General features: G+C 48.1%; 1 protein-coding gene across 1 annotated transcript; it reads right to left on the bottom strand.

Annotated features, from left to right (window-relative positions):
• Positions 1 to 136: 136 nt before the first annotated feature.
• Positions 137 to 13922, bottom strand: LOC104161829 (solute carrier family 22 member 2-like). Its single transcript, XM_009700386.1, has 11 exons — positions 13465 to 13922; positions 11846 to 11949; positions 8400 to 8554; positions 7404 to 7572; positions 6580 to 6694; positions 5819 to 5925; positions 5438 to 5652; positions 3449 to 3557; positions 2556 to 2668; positions 1476 to 1575; positions 137 to 203 (listed from the first exon to the last, which is right to left on the bottom strand). Exons 1-11 carry the CDS (start codon positions 13873 to 13875, stop codon positions 137 to 139), a joined length of 1665 nt encoding a protein of 554 aa, XP_009698688.1. The 5' UTR covers positions 13876 to 13922.
• Between the last annotated feature and the right edge of the window lie 4291 nt (positions 13923 to 18213).

Genomic DNA, 18213 nt, shown 5'->3' with positions numbered 1-18213 from the left:
CCTGGAGGAGGTATTTAAAAGACGTGTGGATGTGGTGCTTAGGGACGTGGTGTAGTGGTGGGCTTGGCCGTGCTAGGTTAACAGTTGGACTCAATGATCTTAAAGGTGTTTTCCAACCTAAGTGATTCTACGATTCTTACTTGGGGGCAGCTTCAGAAGTCAGAACTTGGAGATAAATCATTTTTTCTTTGCTTCTCTCTTGCCTGCAGAAGGAAAGGGGAAAAGGCAGATGATGCTCCTGGTGGCTAACAGCATCATCCACCAAAATCATCCATATACTTCCATTCATTGAAAACTAGGTTTAACAGATGTCAGTTTTTCAAATGAGGTTAGATTATTTTGAAGAGTAGCAGAATAAGGAATAAATTTGAGACTTTCGGTGGCCTTGTTGCAGTTGCGCTGCTCTCTGGAAATCCTATCACAACGGTAGTATTAGTAACTTTAACTCTGGTATTTCCTACTTTAGAAACTGCCTAGAATAACAGTTTTTAAAGTAGCATCTGGGCATATGGTTGCATATATGGACTTCCTAATTTTTCCATGCTCTACCCTGTGCCATGTTGCCATCCCTTTCTGGTCAGGTTGGGTCCTTTTCCTCCCACACCCAATTTTTTACCAGGCCAAGTGTCTTTTGGCTCTGCATCAGCTTCAGTAAATCCAAGTGGCTCCTTCAGTGCCTGTGGAGCGCTACCCTCACCCTGGGACCTGCTCCAGCGGGTGCAAGTTGTGCCAGAAGGAGAAAGCACTGAAACCGCAGGACAGTCCCTGCCTTGCTTCCCCAGATTTAAAACCACACCTCACCCAGCTTTGTCCCCGTCAGGTGTGAGCTCCTCTGGGGACATCAGCGGTCCCCTCGCTGGCACAGCTGTGTGCGAGAGGTGAGGCCAGGGTGGTGAGCAACCCTGAGCACATGCGGGGCACAACCGGCAGCCACAGATGCTTAGACAGGACCGCTAAGTTTTTTGGGAGGATGGTGTGACTGATGGTTGTGTCCCCCAGCTTTCCTTCACACAGGTACAACAGCCAGCTGAAGTAGGGTTTCCATGCCATCAACCTCCTCGCCTTTCCCCGAGGAGCCATCCCTTCACGCTCTGCCTCATCTTCCCTGGGCAGGTGGGATGGCTGAACGAGCTGCCAAAAGCTCTTGCTGCTGTGCCAAGGTGCTCTCCTGCTTGAAAGCCACCTTCAGCGGCTGGCCATGGCAGGGCGAACGTGTTTCCCCATGCCAACAGACCCCTCTCAAAGCCGAGCAGCTGTACGTGCCCAGATCGATGCTTTTGACAGCCTATTTTAGAGCCCAGAGCCTGATATTGCCTGTGGGGATGAGTTACCCACCAGCCATCCCCTGTATTTATACGTGTACAACAAAACCCAACAGATCCTCGGAGATGTATGATCAATGTTTTTCTCTTAGCAGATTTTGCTGATGTAAAGGAGAGCTGCTCTGCTCTGTGGGAGGGTGCTCAGTGCCGTACCTGTGCAGATTTTCAGCATCTTCAATGGTCTCAGGCAGAGTTTTTCCCTTCATCTCGGGTAGGAGCAAAACCAAGCCGCCGTCGATTAAGCCAATCACAGCTGCAAACATAGAACAAGGATCACAAAGGCAATGCAATGGCCATGCCCAAGTTTAATTACAAGTCACTGATTAAGTCTCATTGAGATACAGCTGCCCTGACAATTGCATACGGATTCCTGAAAGTAATAATAACTTTTAGCTTTTTATCTACAAGATTCTCATTTTTCAGACTAATTGCAGGTATTTCTGAGGTGCATCTGAGGCCTGGGAAACCACCCTGAGCCATAGACCCAGAGGTGGTCTGGCCGCCTTACATTGTGCACACAGTGCAAAGGAAACAATTCTGGCTCTGGTTGTCCAGCTGGCATGGGACTGGGGTGACACTGGCTAGCTGTCATCCCTACTTTTGCTAGATCAGGACATGCACGGAAGGTTGTTATCAGCCCACCGGGCCAGTTTCACCTTCTGACTGGTTTTAGACCCCGCTATGACCACACTCAGGGCAGATGGTACACACCGATCCACATCCAGTAGCAGACATCCAAGGCAGCCCCTTTTTTTAAGGATAGTGGCCTTAACATTAGGGTTGACGTGCTGCTTTGCCATCCTAAATTGCTATGGGATCCCTGATAGACTGAGTCCCTGAGGTGCCAGCAAGCGATGGGGTGTGACTTTCGTGTAGGAGACAGGAGGTTCTCGTGCTCGGACCTCAGGGCCCGTAACCACGTGCGGAGGAGAGGGGCAGAACCCAAAGTTGTTCCTCCCTTGGAAAGGGCTCAGTCAAGGGTCAGGAGGAAGTCAAAGCTTGAAAGCTGCCCCAAAAACATGGGGTGCCCTTCTCTGCAGAAAGGGCTAAGGGGTGGCTTTGGCCCAACTCCCAAACACCCAGATCAAACGGATTTACCAAGCTGTATCTTACACATGTACGCACACCTGTATATAACTCTCTCCACATTTTTATTTTTTTTTAAGTCAAGAAACAGATCACCAAACTCACTGATCTAGGCTATGGCCAATGGATGGGTCTCACCGCTCTTACCAAAGACGACCAAGGGCAGTTCGTGCCAGAGCTCTGCTAGTCTGTACACAAGGAAGGGCGTTACGATCCCACCGAGGTCGCACATGGACGAGCAGACGAGGACTCCCAGGTTCCTGCAAAACACGCACCCACGCACACGTGTGCGCGCACACACACACGTGTGCACACACACTTATGTCACTGGCTCTGCCTGGGGGTGCCTGGCACAGCTCTGCACCCCAGCAGGACCCAGAGCGGCTGGGAGCAGGGTGTGAAGAGCAGGTCAGCACCCTGCCCAGGGGATTTGCACCCGGTGGGAGGAGGGATGGGCCATCGGCCTCAGGGATGGAAAGGCAGATAGCACCCTGGGGCTTAGGAAGGGGCTTAGAAAGGCCTGGCCCTTATCGTGGTGAACTTAATCAAAAGAGAGCACAGGCAGAGCGTTCTCCCGCGGAGATCTATCGCAAGATGAAATGGGTGAGGAGAGAAAGAGTTAGACAAGGCAAGACATTAAGCCAGTCTTATACTGGAGAAAATAATGTTAATGAGCATTTAATTTCTCCTGGTTCACTGAACAGCACTGGAAGAGGAACCTGGAGGATGTCTGGGAAGGTTCCTCACAGATCCCCCCAGAAACCCGCTGCCCCAGTGCTGGGCTCAGAAGTGGGGAAGGACTTTGCCTGGGGAAGGCGGTGGGTTTCTGCTGCACCACCCAGCAGCTCTCCTCCACCTTTGCAAGGTGTGTTTTATATGTGCAAACTCCTTTTCCAGGGCAGCGCCTGAGCCACAGGCTCCTCAGCGACATCCACAGCCTTCAGTTGGCCTCTCGCAGCCTCTCCCATAGTTTCATTCATTCATAGTTTCCCGTTTTTCACCCAGTGCTTTTACCAGCTAACAGAAGATGGTGCACTTACCTGAGAAATGTTGGATACAGCTCAGGATTCACCAAGCAAATAATTTCATAGCACATGGTAATTCCCATCCTGCCCAAACAAGCTGCAGTCATCTTAAGCCAATAAAGAGCTGGAAAGACACGACGCACACCAAGGTTGGAATAAAAGCCTACATTTTTTTCCTGCTTTTGATATAAAACAACATTGAAGAGTTAAATTAAGGAAAGAGTAAGTTTGCTGTCATGAATGGTCAAGAGGACAGCACATGATGGTGTTCTGTTTCACTCAGTAAAGAATTTACAACGCAATTGTCTTGTGATTCAAGCGAATAACCACAACTTCAGACTTTGCTATGTTGCTGTCACAGAGGAGAAATCGATGATACAAAACAGTTTGGGTTATCCAGGGCATTAACCGAAAGCTTATGCGAGACACCATGTCTTGCTTGCAATAAAACTAAGCGGAGGGCAGCTGCGTTGTTTGATGGTTAAAATCTGCTTATCAGCAAGATACTCCATACTTTGGCACAGAGACTTCTGATGGCTTTCAGGCTGGGACAAGTTTGTGTTGTCCCCTTCTCTCTCAGTGCGTGCTCTACGATTGCTTTCACACCTGGAGCTAGAGATGTCTGCTGCAAATAAATGACTATCCCAGCCCTGCACATAGAGTCAGTCCAGGACACCGCTGTGTGCCACGTCGGCTTTCAGATCCCAAACGGACCTTGGGTCATGCCTTCAGATGTTTCAGCTATTAGTGCACAGGGAGCACAGAGTTTATCCCTCATTTAGCCAGCTGAGGGATGCATCAAGCCCTGGACAATGTTTTACTGATGGACAGCTGCCTCTCCAGAGCCCAGACACCAGCCGCCCCTGCATCTCGTTTGCAGAAATTGAGGCTGCACGCATCCCGAGCTCTCCCTGCCTCCCCGCCGGGGCTTTGCCTGCCCCATTTCCCCCACCGAGCTGGTCTGGGTGAAAAACAGCCCTTTTCTTGGGGGCTGGAATTTGGGCTGTGGGCTTTGAAGGTGGCTTAGCTCAGGGCTGGCGGTGCCAACGCGGGCAAGTGGGGAAGGCTGGGGTCTCTGCTGGTGGGTGCTGCTGCCAAACCCGGGGCGGCGTTAAGCCATGGGCTGAGCCGGGTCAGCACCAGTGTCTTCACCGACCCTGCCTGTCCCCGGTGTAAAGGGGACAGGCCCCCCGTGCCCTGGCATGGGGCAGCAGCTGCGGGGCTGCGGGACCCCCACGCCTGCGCTCCCCCTGCAAAGCCCAGCGGTCCCTTGCATAGCCCCGGCGCTGCCGAGTCACTTGTTTAAATGAGTTTCCATTGTCTGGACACTTTGTTGGTTTTGCCTATGACATTTTTCTGTAGCGTTTTGTGGTGTTGTCCTTGTCCCCCTGTAAACTGATAGTTGTTTGGCACTGTTAGGTCTGTAGTTTCAGTCTAGTTGTATTCTATAAAGAAAAAGGAAAGATGTTTCATTTGATGACTCTTAAGGGACACGTTGCTTTGTGACTATGGCCTTGAAGTGAACGCTTAGCTAAACAAAAGCCAAGTGCCTGTCACCATGGTTGCTCAACACTCTACGTTCATGGCAGCAGCACCGTTGATGGCAGAAAGCACTTACTGTACCCAGATGGTGTTTAAGTGTGTGTGTGTGTGCCCATACATTTTCCTTTTTTAGAAACAAAACCTGAATTGTGCGTTCAAATCTAAATTTTAGGCCAGTCAAAGATTTGGGACTTAACATGGCATGCTTCATAGTCTAGCACTTGCGGACTTGCCATCTGATTTGATGCTATTTTGGAAATTTAATTCACCCCATTTCTCCAGCCTCTCATTAGCTGGTATAAATGCTGCCGGCTGGACATAAATTAGCTTTTATGGTATTTGCCTTTGTTGGATCACGATACTGACGTGGGCCAGGTTAGCAAGGATTGTTTTCCTTTTTCCAGGGCAATAACCAAGAGACAGGGAGAGAATTCATTGATGGAGGAGGTTTGCACGACTCACTGTCTGGGACTAACGCTGTAACCAGGCAAGCACCACCCGCCATCACGTTTGCCGCAGCCCAAGGGTAGCGATGGCCAGTGTGATCCAGTGTTAGGAGGAGGATGAAGGCGGCTGGGAACTCGACGAGAGCAGAATAGAGGAAATCCAGATACAAGTTCCCAGCGGCTATTCCCATGTACATGATGAGCCCCTGGTAGAGGACGGAGCTCGTGAACCTGGGCAGAGAACAGGGGGCAAATGAAGTCAAACCCTTTGGGAGAGAGTTTATGCAAGGAACTGAGATTTGCAACCGCTCAGGAGCAAAACAGGCTTAAATCAATGGCGATGATTTAGGGCACCGAATCACACACTTCCATTTGGGATGCAAAAGCCTTCCCTTACCAACTGTACATCAAAATGAATGTGTGTTTTCTGATCTGAGGTGTCCTGACCAGGTCTAGAAATGAAGGTTTCAGCTTTTCTCCATCTTCATCTTCAGAGTTGAGGTTCTGGGAGCACAAACGACAGGACAAGAGATTACCGTGGGCAGGGGAGACGGTGGTGAGCACTGCAATGAATATTCTCCTCTGGATTAATGGGAGGATGAGGGATTTCATTTGCCAGTTAAGTAACCAAGGGCAAAAATAACTTCTTCAGAGTGTTTTGGGGAAAGGAAACACGAAAATGTATATAGACAGTCTTCATATCTGTGTAGCCATGTGTATGAGGCTGTTGCACGGCATGAAGCAGCTTTAAAAAAAAAAAGAATAAGGATGTTCTGGAATGTTAAGTCGTGATTTGTTGAATTTACTTTTGAGAGATACTACTTAAATGAGGAATTTTTCTTATCTGCTGGAAAAAAAAAAAGAATAAGGATGTTCTGGAATGTTAAGTCATGCGATTTGTTGAATTTACTTTTGATAGATACTACTTAAATGAGGAATTTTTCTTATCTGCTGGCTATTTTGCAAGCTTCCTTTCCCAAATAAGCTTTGCAAGTGTCCTAGGCAGTCCGAGAGAAGAAAACTCTCTTGCCTTTGCTTTAGGGAACTGCAGTGCTTTTGGTCCCCAAGATGCTCCCTAGTCTAAACCCAAAACAATCCTAACTCATAACATTATTTGCCTTGAGGTTTGCATATATGCAGCAAATGCAGTGCAGTCACCTGGAAGGAGAGAGAGAGCTGCTTCTTATTTCCCTTGGCGATGCGCTTAATAACTTCCATAGCTCTGTCATTTTGCTTTTGAGCTATTAGCCACCTGGGAGACTCGGGCAGACACCTGCAACACATATAAGCAAGACAGCTACAGGGAAGGAAAATGCACTCCGATTTGTGCTCCACTTGAATAACAACGTAACCTGATTTTTAATTTCTTTTTTTTTTTTTTAAAGGCTAAACCCAGTTTGTTATAGTTTGGAAACAGTCTAAGATAAATTCTCTTGATGTGTTTTAGAAATGGCTAATAGTCTGTGGATATAAAAAAGAAGAGCTGTAAACCTGATCCTTAAGCTCTTCCGTGAAATAACTTTTCAAAAAAAGACCAACCCAAAAAACCATCCCAAATCTGTTCCCTGATCTGGTTATAGCATTTTCACAGAATTTTTTTACAAATAGTCAACCAAAGTCTAGTGATTGCATTTTAAAAAAAAAGGCAATTTTAATCAATGATTAGAAAAACTCACTTCTAACAGTAGCTCAAGTTCTGTTCAAGAAATAACGATTTACTATTTTGTGATGGGTGGCAAGGACTCCAAACACAGAGGCATTACAACATGTTGCAGGTAGTCCCTTGCTCCTATATGTGATTCAGACTAAACCCTTGGGCAGAGGGAACAGAAAAACGCCAGATCTCATCCAACGTTGTCTTGGAAATCCTACGTGTCGCGCTACGGCCAAGCCCTACAGAGAAGCTTCATCTCTCAGCTACAGCCCCCTGGTTGTATCGGTGCGGCTTGGTGTTGCTGGGGGCTGCAAGAGTGGGCACTTACCAGTAGTAGAGCAGGAAGAAGAAATTGGGCAACGTGACCGTGAGCTGGAGCCACCTCCAGTGCGGAAGCGCGTAAGCCAGGGCGGTGAGGATGAGGAGTCCCAGGCTGAAGGCAAGCTGGTAAGTGATGCCCACTGTTGTCCGGTAGTTTGAACCAACAAATTCTGCAACTGCGAAGACAAGTGGTACGAGCAAAAATAAATTGGTTTGGAGAGCCGGGCGAACGTAATTCCTGCCAGCTAAAATCACGTGGAGCCCCTGTGCTTAGCCCTGCCCTTGTGTCGTGGTGTGTGGGCTTCAGGGTTTGGATGGGAAAGCGGAGCAGGGCTGGGTCCCTGGTGTAAATCACAGGGCACGTCCTGACCCTTCCTCCTCCGCCGCTCAGCTGGGGACTTTGCCCCTGCCTTGGAGGGTGTCAGGCCCTCACCCGTCAACACGGAGCAAAGGATGCTTTCTTCCTCCCACTCCCACTAGCTAAGAACTAAATGGGAAAATAAAATCGACAGCTGGCACTTGCTTGCTTTCATCTTCCTCCTCCCATACGGCTTGGGAACGGAGCCTCCCTACCCACCAAGCATGTGAAACAGGACAGCAAAAATGGTTTTGTCACCAAGGCTGTGAAACACAAGTGTTATCTCTCACAGCACCGCTTGCTGCCTTTCCGGAAAAGCATCATACATCTTCGCAGGGTTTTCAATCGGTTCTCGTCTCTAGACCTTGTCCTTCATTTTGGCACATGCCTCTCCAGGTACGAACGTTCCCTAGTTTTCAGAGCTGCCTCCCAGTTATTCCATTTATGCCTATGAGCTGGTGCAAACTGGAGTCGTAAAGACCTTCATTTAAGCAAAGAGGTGCAGATTATCACAGTGTCGCTCTCTGCTCTTCTTACACACGGTTCCTTAAAAACCAGATGGCACCAGCGGGGATCAGCCCTGCTGCTAAACAGGGGGTTCCTGAAAGTGTAAGGACAGAAAGGGTGATTGCAAGCTGCCCTAACTGAGGACGTAGCCTGTCAGCCAGCCTCCCTTGCTGACCAGTCCCTGTATCAGGCGGAAGATCACCGTCCAGGTGTAGCTCGGCGCAAAGGCCACCAGAACCCCCGAGACCGCATTGACCAGGACTGTGACCAGGAGACAGAGTTTGCGACCAAACCTGCAGAGGGAAAGAAGAAAAGAGAAGAAAGAGACTCAGCTGCTGGCAGGGTAGGGTGGCAAACCGAAGGGTTTGGAGATGTCCCTGTCCCCCTCTTCTCTGTTGGTTTTGAGTAGCGGTCTGTATCTGCTCTTCCCTTTGCAACGTTTTTTGTCTCCATGGAAGCTCAGGGGATGCCCCTATTCTATGTTTTCGGGTCCTTGCTCACGTTAATGACTTAGCTAATGCATTTGAGAATTGCTCTGATACGGCTCTTCAGCTCATCTTTCAAAGCTGCAATAGCTTTTTACTAGGGATCTAGTTTGGTAACTGTGATCTTTACCTATTTTCTCATCAACCTTGGCTGACTATTGAGCTTTTCTTGAAGAGGGTTTTGTACATCTCTGCTCTTTGTCAGTCCCTGTATCACCGTGACTCACTGGTAGTCAGAAATAAATTGTTTCCAAAAGAAACAAGCTTACTGGATTGCTGGAAAGGCATTTGTTTTCTAGCTGACAGAGGTATATATTAATTTAGAAGTATGATTTATAAAAACCATTAAATTAGTCAATGTCCGCTAACCAAAATAGCATGATAAGAAATGCCAGCCAAAATAAATGTCTTCTGTTCTCCACAATAACATCAGCAGATCCCATCGCTCAAACTTTCCTCCTGTCATGAGCCTGACATACAGACATTTTTGACTTGCCTTGAAGTCCAGCCCAAGAGAGCCTCATCAGACCAAGGGGTGAGCCCTCTCCCGCAGAGGTCCTTTCCCAGTGCCCCATCTCTGAACGGCAGAGGTTCAACGCTGCCTGTTAGCACTGACCCGTGGAGCTCTCCCGGGACACAGGGGTGACGTTGCCAAGACACCTGTGACTCTTGAATGTCAAAGTCAGCGCCGGGATGTGTGCCCAGAGACCGGTCAAGTAAATGAGTAGGTCTGATCCCTCAGAGAGAAGCACATTTGGAAAGAGCTTATGAAACCTCCCCTGAAGCACCTGAAACGTTTGCAGGAGTTGTCCCCAGTACAGCGGGATGCAGCAATATCTCATGCACGGGACAACTAGCACTCCGGCTGTCTGACGAGAAGAAAATTGATAGCTCGAACCCAGGAAACACAGAATTCACGGGCCTTTTTCCCATTCTTTCCACTAAATTTGAGGCTTCTGGGTTTGTTTTTGCCCTGAGCATAACAATCGCTGGGTATGGGATTTCGTATTGCTCTTGGGTGCTTGCAGTTCAGGGACCACGGGGCAGGATGGCAGCGAGCAGAGCAGTAGAAAACCCCTCGACGCTATAACATGCATGTACTTCATCTTAGCAGAAATGATATCCTACTCCCTCCTGGTTTTTTCATACTTTTGCTTGATAATAAGCCTTGGTAAAAAGATCCTTCAGTATTTTGACAGAGAGAGAGAGAGAGTATTTCAGATATAAATGGCTGTGGGTTTGGGAGCTCTGGTTTCTATTGGCTCGCACAGCCATACGCTGCCAAGAAATGCCTTTGCTAGTGAACATGGTTGTTTAATCCACCTCTGTGCTGAAAAGGGGATCTGAAGAGTGGTGCTTCTGATGGCCGCGGGACCCGCTCAATGCTGTTTCACGTCCTGTCATGCCTGGATGAGCAGCTGCTACATACTCCCTCCTTTGCTTCCATAAGCTGTGCATCATTATCCAAGTGTCAGCTTGGGGAAAAAGGATGGAATACTTTCAAATTCACTAGAAGACTGGCCAGAGAACACGAATTTGGATTTAAGGGAAAGGGCTGGGGGGGGGTTGACATATGTTTCTGAAGCAAAAAAGAAACCAAGGTCTTTCAAAACGTGCATGAAGAAAAGCAAAATTTGGCGTAAGTGTGTCAACCTTTGTCCTTCAAATCAGACAGGGGACTCCAGCCCAGGGCTGCAGGCTGGATGTAGGATCTTTGCGGTACTGCTGTAGCCATTTGATGCCTTTCACCCAAGAGAGCCTTTTGCCAAAGGTATAACCACACACAAGATGTGGCCGGAAAGTTACTTCAATAAATCACTACCTTCTGATCAAAAATAAACTCAAGAAGAAAGCTTAAAAAAGATATGGTATGATTCACTGGCAGTAAGCTAATGATCTACTGAGGACTGGAAAGCGGTCTGTCCGATCCATGCGTAGGTGAGCTTCTCCACAAGCAGGTTTGTCCATGTGGAGGGACAGGTTGGGGTTAGCTGGGGCTGTGGTAGCCACCTTCCCCACAAAGGTGCTGTGCACAACCTAACCGATGATGTGTTTGCTGGCAATCAAACATGGGAGCAGGGACCAGTGAGACAAACACAGTCCCATCCTTATTTTGTGACGCTGCAGAAGTACTGTGGGGGATGGCTGTGCCCCTTCCCGTAGACCTCCCTCCTTGGAGGAGAGGGAAAGTGAGAAGAAGGGCACGGTGGCAATATCTGTTCAACAGAGATGATTTTGGGGCCTGATCAGCGTGGAAGGAAAAGGCTATTGCTGATTGTACTCTCCTATGTTCTGAGACTACGAAGGAAAAAAAAAAAACAATTTCTCCCAGACTGACCCTACAGAAGGTTTGTTCACCCCGTGTTACCTTCACCTCTTCAAGTTCCAGTCGCAGCCTCTCTTGCCATTTTACTGAAAAATTTTGTAAATATGCACTGGAAGGTCAGCTACAAAGCATTACATTTGTTCAGAATCTAACTTAAAAAAACCCCAAACAACCACTGGGCAGATATATGGCATAATGACATTTGTGATGGAAAAGAGGAGATGAGAGATAATAAAGTCTAGACCTGGCTACATACAAAGCCAACTGAGAAAAAGGGGACCAAAGAAAATTTAGGAAGGAGTAACTTCTTCTATATCTGTATCTGAGAAAAATTGTCCTATTTTGGAACTGATTTATGGCCATCTGGATACTGTTAAAATTAATGTGAAACAAATTTATCACAAAGATGAGCAAATAGTTCTTCATGCATTAAAATTTCATCTCAAACTCTGAGCTCGCATTGCCGCTTGCCATTGTGAAAGAAAACAAAATCTCTTCACTTGAGGATGTGCAAATTCCCCGTGGAGCCACCGAGAGGCTGTAAAAGTGGAGCAACACCACGGCATTTCTGTGGATTCCTGGGTCACAACAGCCTTTGAAAGCAGGGGATTAGGAACCACCATCCACCCCTTTGTAAGTGACTCCTGGGCCTTTTGAATCAAGTTTTAATTGCATTTATTTCCTCTTTGAATTGTGAGTGTTGTTCTGCGACGTGCAGAAAGCAGATAACTGGAGGAAAGAGTTCATCTCACACCCATCTGCGTGCTACCTACCTGTCTGCTACGTAGCCAATGCTCATGGAGCCAATAAAAAACCCAACGTTCACAAACGACTGGAAAAGGTCCAGCTGCCAGGAGTCCTCGCACACCAGGTTAAACTGCAAGGGCAACCACGGAGAGAAGCACAGAAACATTTAACACAAACCACGGCTGTTCGAGGAGGAAGGGCACCAATGACAGACAACTAGAAAACAGGCTCCAGAAAAAAACCCAAACCTTTAATCTCTTAAACTGACATCTGCAATACAGCTTGTCCGGATTTTCCCAAACCTTGTGGAAAAGTTCCACCCTGGAAAATGATTGCACAATGACACATAAGGAAAGTAAGAGAGAGAGAGAGAGAAACTCTGAATGAACAAATTTAAAAATTCAGAAAAATCTCCCTCTCTCCTCTCCACCCATCTCCTTGAAATTTGGAGGACACTTGGAGCATCGTTTCCTTCCCAGATGCCAAGGGCTCTCTCTGGCCGTGTATTACCTCCCTGGGTGGAAGCGGTGCTGGGTGTGAGCGGTGCTGGGGCTGCCGTGAGCCCAGCGGAGAGGAGCCAGGAGATGGATGTCCTGCTCCTCATTAGCACTGGCAAAACGCCCAGCATTTGGTTGATTTTTCTCTGCAGTGAACCAGCACTCTGGAACTTGCTTTTCATTTACAATTAACAGGTTACCAACTCACACCCAGCAAGGGGAGGAGGGCAAACTGGTGTTAACTTCTCTACGGCTGGAAATATTCATTCAGGTATAACTAGGCTTCAGCCCGGAAAGAAGCATGAATGTCTTTGGCTGCTTATTTAATCTCTTCCTAACCCGGACAAGTTTGCTGGGGCTGTACCAAAGAGCTCAGGTTGGTTTCCTGGGCTCGACTGATGCGGAGGAGAGCTGGGAGTGCTCCTCCATGCCCCAACCCATCTGTCCCAAGGGAAAGTGAGGTGGAGTCGCTTTGTGATGGTGACAATAGCAAAGCGAGGGACTATGAACACCCTGCCTCAGGAAGCCGTGAAGTATCCAGCATCGCAATTTTTTAAGAATGGGTTAGAGAAACATCTGCTAGGCATGGTTTAGGTACAGTTAATAGAGATTTGGCACTAGAGGAGAAGTAGAAGAGATCTCTCTTGAGCTCCTTCCTCTGCTTCGGGTCTCTACATGGCTTTTAGACTGCTAGTACTGGTTTGCACAGTTTTTCACTTCCTAAACTATCTGGTTTAGATAGTGTAAGTTGCGAGAAAAGAACGCTGGTGCTGCTAATTCATTATCCGATAAATTTAGTCCCATCTTCTTATTCATTGTACACGAGTATCTGTTTGGATTATCACCCAAATGTGCGGTTCTCCAGTTTGGGTGCTACCTTCAATTTGGTGACTGAAATACTGACTTATGAGAATAGCCGTTGTCTGACTGATGATAAGCTTGCAGAATTATCCTCCGAGGAAAAGCAATCATTTCCCATTATTTATCCATCTACATCTTTGCTCTAAATCCCTAGCAAGTCCTGATACTCACTGTTTTTTAGCAGTCAGGCTCAGGCTGTGGACCAAAAGCAAATTTTACCCATCCAGCATCTTCTAGCTTCAAGGTGTGCAGGCAAGAGTGATTTTGCTGAACAAACTGTGTCTTACCTCCGTCACGAGAGAGGTCCCCGGGGAGTCGTAGACCCAGCCGTCCCGGCAGGGACCGAGGGGGACGGTGCTCCGGTTGCCCACGAGGCTGCCGAGGGGGTCGGTGCAGCTGATGCCCGTTGCGTTCCAGTCCACCTCGTACCTCCTGCAGCGGCTGCCGAAACCGGCCCCGTGGCCATCCCACTCGGGAACCGTGTGATTCAGCTGCTCCTCCAGGCTCCAGCCACAGCGCTGGCTCAGCTCAGCCACCCCGGGGCTGAAGCAGCGATGCTCGGGGATGAACCCGAAGAAGACGACACCCACGTACACTGGGGTGAAGGCAGCAGAAAGCAAACAGAGGACAAAGAAGGTTTGCTTCTGGAACCTGCCAAATTCTCCGATCTGCTCTAAAATGTCATCTAGGGTTGGCATTTTTGTATGTTGCAAGTCATTGAAATATCTAACTTAGCTGCTTTCCAGGGCTTTGCCCTTCAGTGCATGCTTAAATAACTGCTGAAGCGTTTGCACAAAACTCACAAAAAAATTATTAATTAACTTTGTCAATTGTCAAGCCATGCATCGCAACCTTTGTTTCTCAAATGCCATGTCTAAACACGCTTTGACTCTTTTGTTTTGGCCTCTGTTGTTATTTCATTTTGTATATGACACGCTTGAAATACAAGAGCTGATGTCTTAGATGACACCCTTTCAGTCTGTCACTGAGAGTCTGTCAGTGCGCAGTACGGGGTAGGCAATAATTCCTTTGTCCAGTATTTTCAGAGGCGACAAATTTTATGAAAGCAGTGTTGTCTTCTCCCTCGTATACATACAACTGAAGAACTATATACTCAAAATTACACTGGGTATAGATGACTGCTTGCATGCTGCTTTGGGTGCGTAGAAGAAGACAACGCAGAGAAGACACAACAGGGCAGATTTGGAATAGCTAAAGAATAGCGTTGTGCCCCAAATACGAAGCAGACTAGCTGCTGCAGTGTGAGTTGGCACTTCTGAGTCAGAGGTGCCCAGACTGAACTTGCAGGGGTTCACATGCTCCCGAGGAGCTGAGAGTGGCCCCAAGACCCACCACAGCCCTCGCGTGCCCCCAACCCTCCCCTCTGCCTCCTGCCCTGCACCCTGGGGGAGGCACCGGGCAGAGGCTGCCGTAAACCGCAGCCCCACTTCAGGAACATTTTACAGCTGTTTTGTGTGAATTTATTAGACAATGCTAATGTGTAAATGTGTGCTTAAGTGATGGAGACATCCTCAGCCTCTTTTACGGAGGGGGATGATTTATGTAGTGTTCCCGTAGTCACTGTCCCATAAGGTCCTTTCATGTTTCTCCCCTTTTGCTTGCCTTGTAAACAATTACCCTGTGTCAAATGATGTAAGCAATGATGGAGGACTGGAAGAAATTCAGTGCAGCGGAGCATCGAAAGTGTGAATTTGGACAAAAAACATCTACGGGCAAAGATTTCTGCCTACAAATTTCCTGCAGACAGTTTTTATTACCCCTTTTTCCAAGCCAGGCTGTAACGCCTCTGTAGCTTGTTCAGTGCTTCTGAAGGGAAGCCTTGAGCAGGCTGCTGGCCCTGGGTTCACTTCCCCCTGAGGAGCACTCGGTGACCTCTCGGAGTTTTATGAAGCACAAAACTAAATGATGAACCTTGGAGGAAAAGAGAGGTGATAAGTAACGTGATATTTTAAAGGGTTATTAATAACAAGCTCTGTTGAGTTACAACGACCGGCACACCTAGGAACTGTCATGAATCACAAATGGGACTGCTACTTTGCAATAAACATCTTTCGCAGCTAAGAAAAGACCAGACCTTTGGCTGTTTACAACTAAACTGTTTGCCTCTCTCTGTTCAGGTCTGTTTTACATCAGAAGCAGGGAATGGGCCGTTCCCCCAGTTAACGCTCCAGGAGCTCCCTGCACGAGCCGCTTTTATACCTTGCCCCCGCCTGCACGCGGACTACTCGCGGTGCACGCATTTGATGCGTTTGTTAACAGCTAAAGCCTGCGTCAGCCAAAACCGAATTAAATGCAACAGAAAGTGCATAAAGCATCCTGGAAACCTGCGTTACTCCCTTTCCTGATTCCGGCTCGGGTAGTTTCATGCTGGGGAGAGCAAGAAGGAAGACCAATGCAATGCCTGAGTATCGCACTCACTTACTCACTTGAGTATTCTTTCGTATGGAGTGTAAGTATTGTCCTACAGTGGTAGTGCCCACTGAGTAGCTGCACATATTGCACCATGTCTGGAGGTTTTTGTTATTGACATCCGAGCTGTCCTCGAGTGTCCTGACACGACTCCCCCCTGTGCACGGCAACACCAGTCTCAGGGGAACTGAGCGGTCCATCCCACCAACGTGATAAGGATCCTTGGCTCTTGTCACCTGGACACACCTGAGTGCGTTGATGGGATCTCTTCAAGACGTTTTGCAGCAGGGTTTTTTCCGTTTCTCTGGGGACAGAGCAGGGAGTAAGCATACACGCAGTTCTGCTGGTGGATCTGAGCGCATGTGAACGGAGGCAGCGCGACAGCTTGCCGAGGTGGCATCCATACGGAGAAACCAAACACGGCTGCATATGGGCTCAAGCACTGTCCCTTAGCCACACTGCTTAATCTTTGCCACCCTCCCCAGTACTGTTTTGCCCGATTCCTGTAAGCGCAGTCCCCACAACACCCAGCCAGGTTTGGGGGGGTGATGCTGGACAGGCTGTTTCTGGTAGGCAGGAGGCATCACCGTCACCAGGGATGGCGTATACAGATGTAAGCCATGCCATGCCCCATGCCCCCAGCAACAAAAAATGTGCCTGCCCCTTTTATTTATCAGCACAGATGCAGCACAACATCAATCAACATATAACATGTAAGGCAGCCAGAGGGGCAAAATAAACAAAGCTGAAGCTCCTTTGTTAGCAGAGAGCATCTGTGCCCCTGACAGAAGACCCGTACATACGGCCCTGCAGTGGCAAGTTGGTGAAACAGTGTCAGCTGTGACATTTTACCGCGTATAATCAGTAATCCCTTCAGTTTACAGCAGTGAAGCATTACCACGCCTGCTTTAAAACATGTCAGCCGTCCAAACGCCGGGGTAAGCGTTCCTGTACTCTGACCTTCCTGAGCTTTAGATGCACACTCACGGAGCTGGGTGAAGTGTGAACAAAGTGAAACCTAAAACACTGCTGTAAAAAAATTACAGATGTAAGGCAGATCTAATCCATCCGTAAAAACAATGCATACTGATAATGACAGTATATGTAACTCTTGACTGTCAAATAGCCCTGATTCAAAGAGCTGAAAGCATCTTCTCATGAAATCACTCCTGAAGACTTAGAAACTGAAGGCGAGAGATCTAACAGGCATTCAGAGACATTGGTTTTCAGGTCTTTGAGAGTTTAGGCTAAAACAATTTACTAGAGGTGCCTCAGACAGACATTTCCATTCAGGTGCCTCCTGAGGTGTTCTCCTACAAATCTTCTGGCATGAGTAAACATTTCCGCATTGATTTCCTTCTAGTAGGTCATTCTTTCATCCATGCCATTTAGTAATGATTTTGGTTTGGTGCTTACTTATCTATATGGACCTTATCATAGTTCCTTTTCGATCTCACGTGAATCCTGCTGGGAGAAAAGTGCCCGTCAAAAAATATTTAAGCAAATTTGGACTGCCGAAGAGTCCATGATACACCAGTGCTCCGTGTCACGGGATCTCAGCTCTTCAGATCAGCACCGAGGGCTAGATATCTCAGAGCTGACTACAGAGGGAGCCTACATACCTTGTTTTTAGGCGGCTCAAGTTATTTCAAACAACATATGTTTGCACTTGATACGCATTTGCGCCATGAGAATGTATTTTATAACTGAGAGAAACGAAGCGTATGGTTGACTCACATACTGCTAACACATTTCTCTTAGATGATGATCACAGTATATTTGGCAAAACCCGCTAGTTTTTTATTATTTGCATCTAGATCCAAAAGTCACAGCCTGAGCTCATTTCCTCACTGAACACTAATTACCACTTAGTATTGTGCAGCCTAGGAGTATCTCCCTCGATGACGAAGGCAGCCCAGTGCACAGTGCTCACTCCTCGGCTTTTGCCGTGTCGTAGAGCACGCCGTGTTGCTGGAGTTTGTTCTCCGAAGGTTTCATGTCTGCAGTCGTGAGGTGGCATGGCTTTTGCCAAGGGTGGGAGTGCTGCTGAGCTGCTGTGCCTTTGGCATTTGGGTCCACGAGCTGCCAGAATGCTGTGTGAGGAACTGCTTGGGCTGGGATGAAGGATGCTCGCGCTGCCTAGGGAAAGGGAATCAGTCCTGGGGCAGCTTGGCTTGTTGTGAACATGTGCCACGGTCCCCAGGGTCCTGCTGCTTTCCTCTGACTTCCCAAGGAGACGGAAAGGTCACCCTGCATCACGCTTGGGCTTTGCACAGCCGCTCTTATCAAAGTGGGCAGAGATAACAGGTTACCAAGGGGAGCAAAGGAGTCCAGGCAGCCCTGTAACTACCGGCACAGAGCCTGGAGGGTGTGCTAGGCACTTCAGGAAAAACACACAGCTTTGTTTAAATGCTGATCAGAGTTTTTTTCCAAGCCCACCCACCCATCCAGTTCACAAAACTCCTCCCTGAGCTGTCTGGAGGGGGTGACTACACCCAGCAGCAGAGCCAAGGCTGGACCTGGCCAGACCAGACTTTCCAGCTCCGGGGTGGTACGGCACAGGTACAGCACAGGCCGTCTGTAGTTATCTGCTCCAACTTGATGAT

This window comes from Cariama cristata, unplaced genomic scaffold, assembly GCF_000690535.1.
Source record: "Cariama cristata isolate BGI_N322 unplaced genomic scaffold, ASM69053v1 scaffold12935, whole genome shotgun sequence".
Lineage (NCBI taxonomy): Eukaryota > Metazoa > Chordata > Aves > Cariamiformes > Cariamidae > Cariama > Cariama cristata.
The sequence above is the reverse complement of the archived record's forward strand: the minus strand, read 5'-3'. Positions and strand labels throughout refer to the sequence as shown.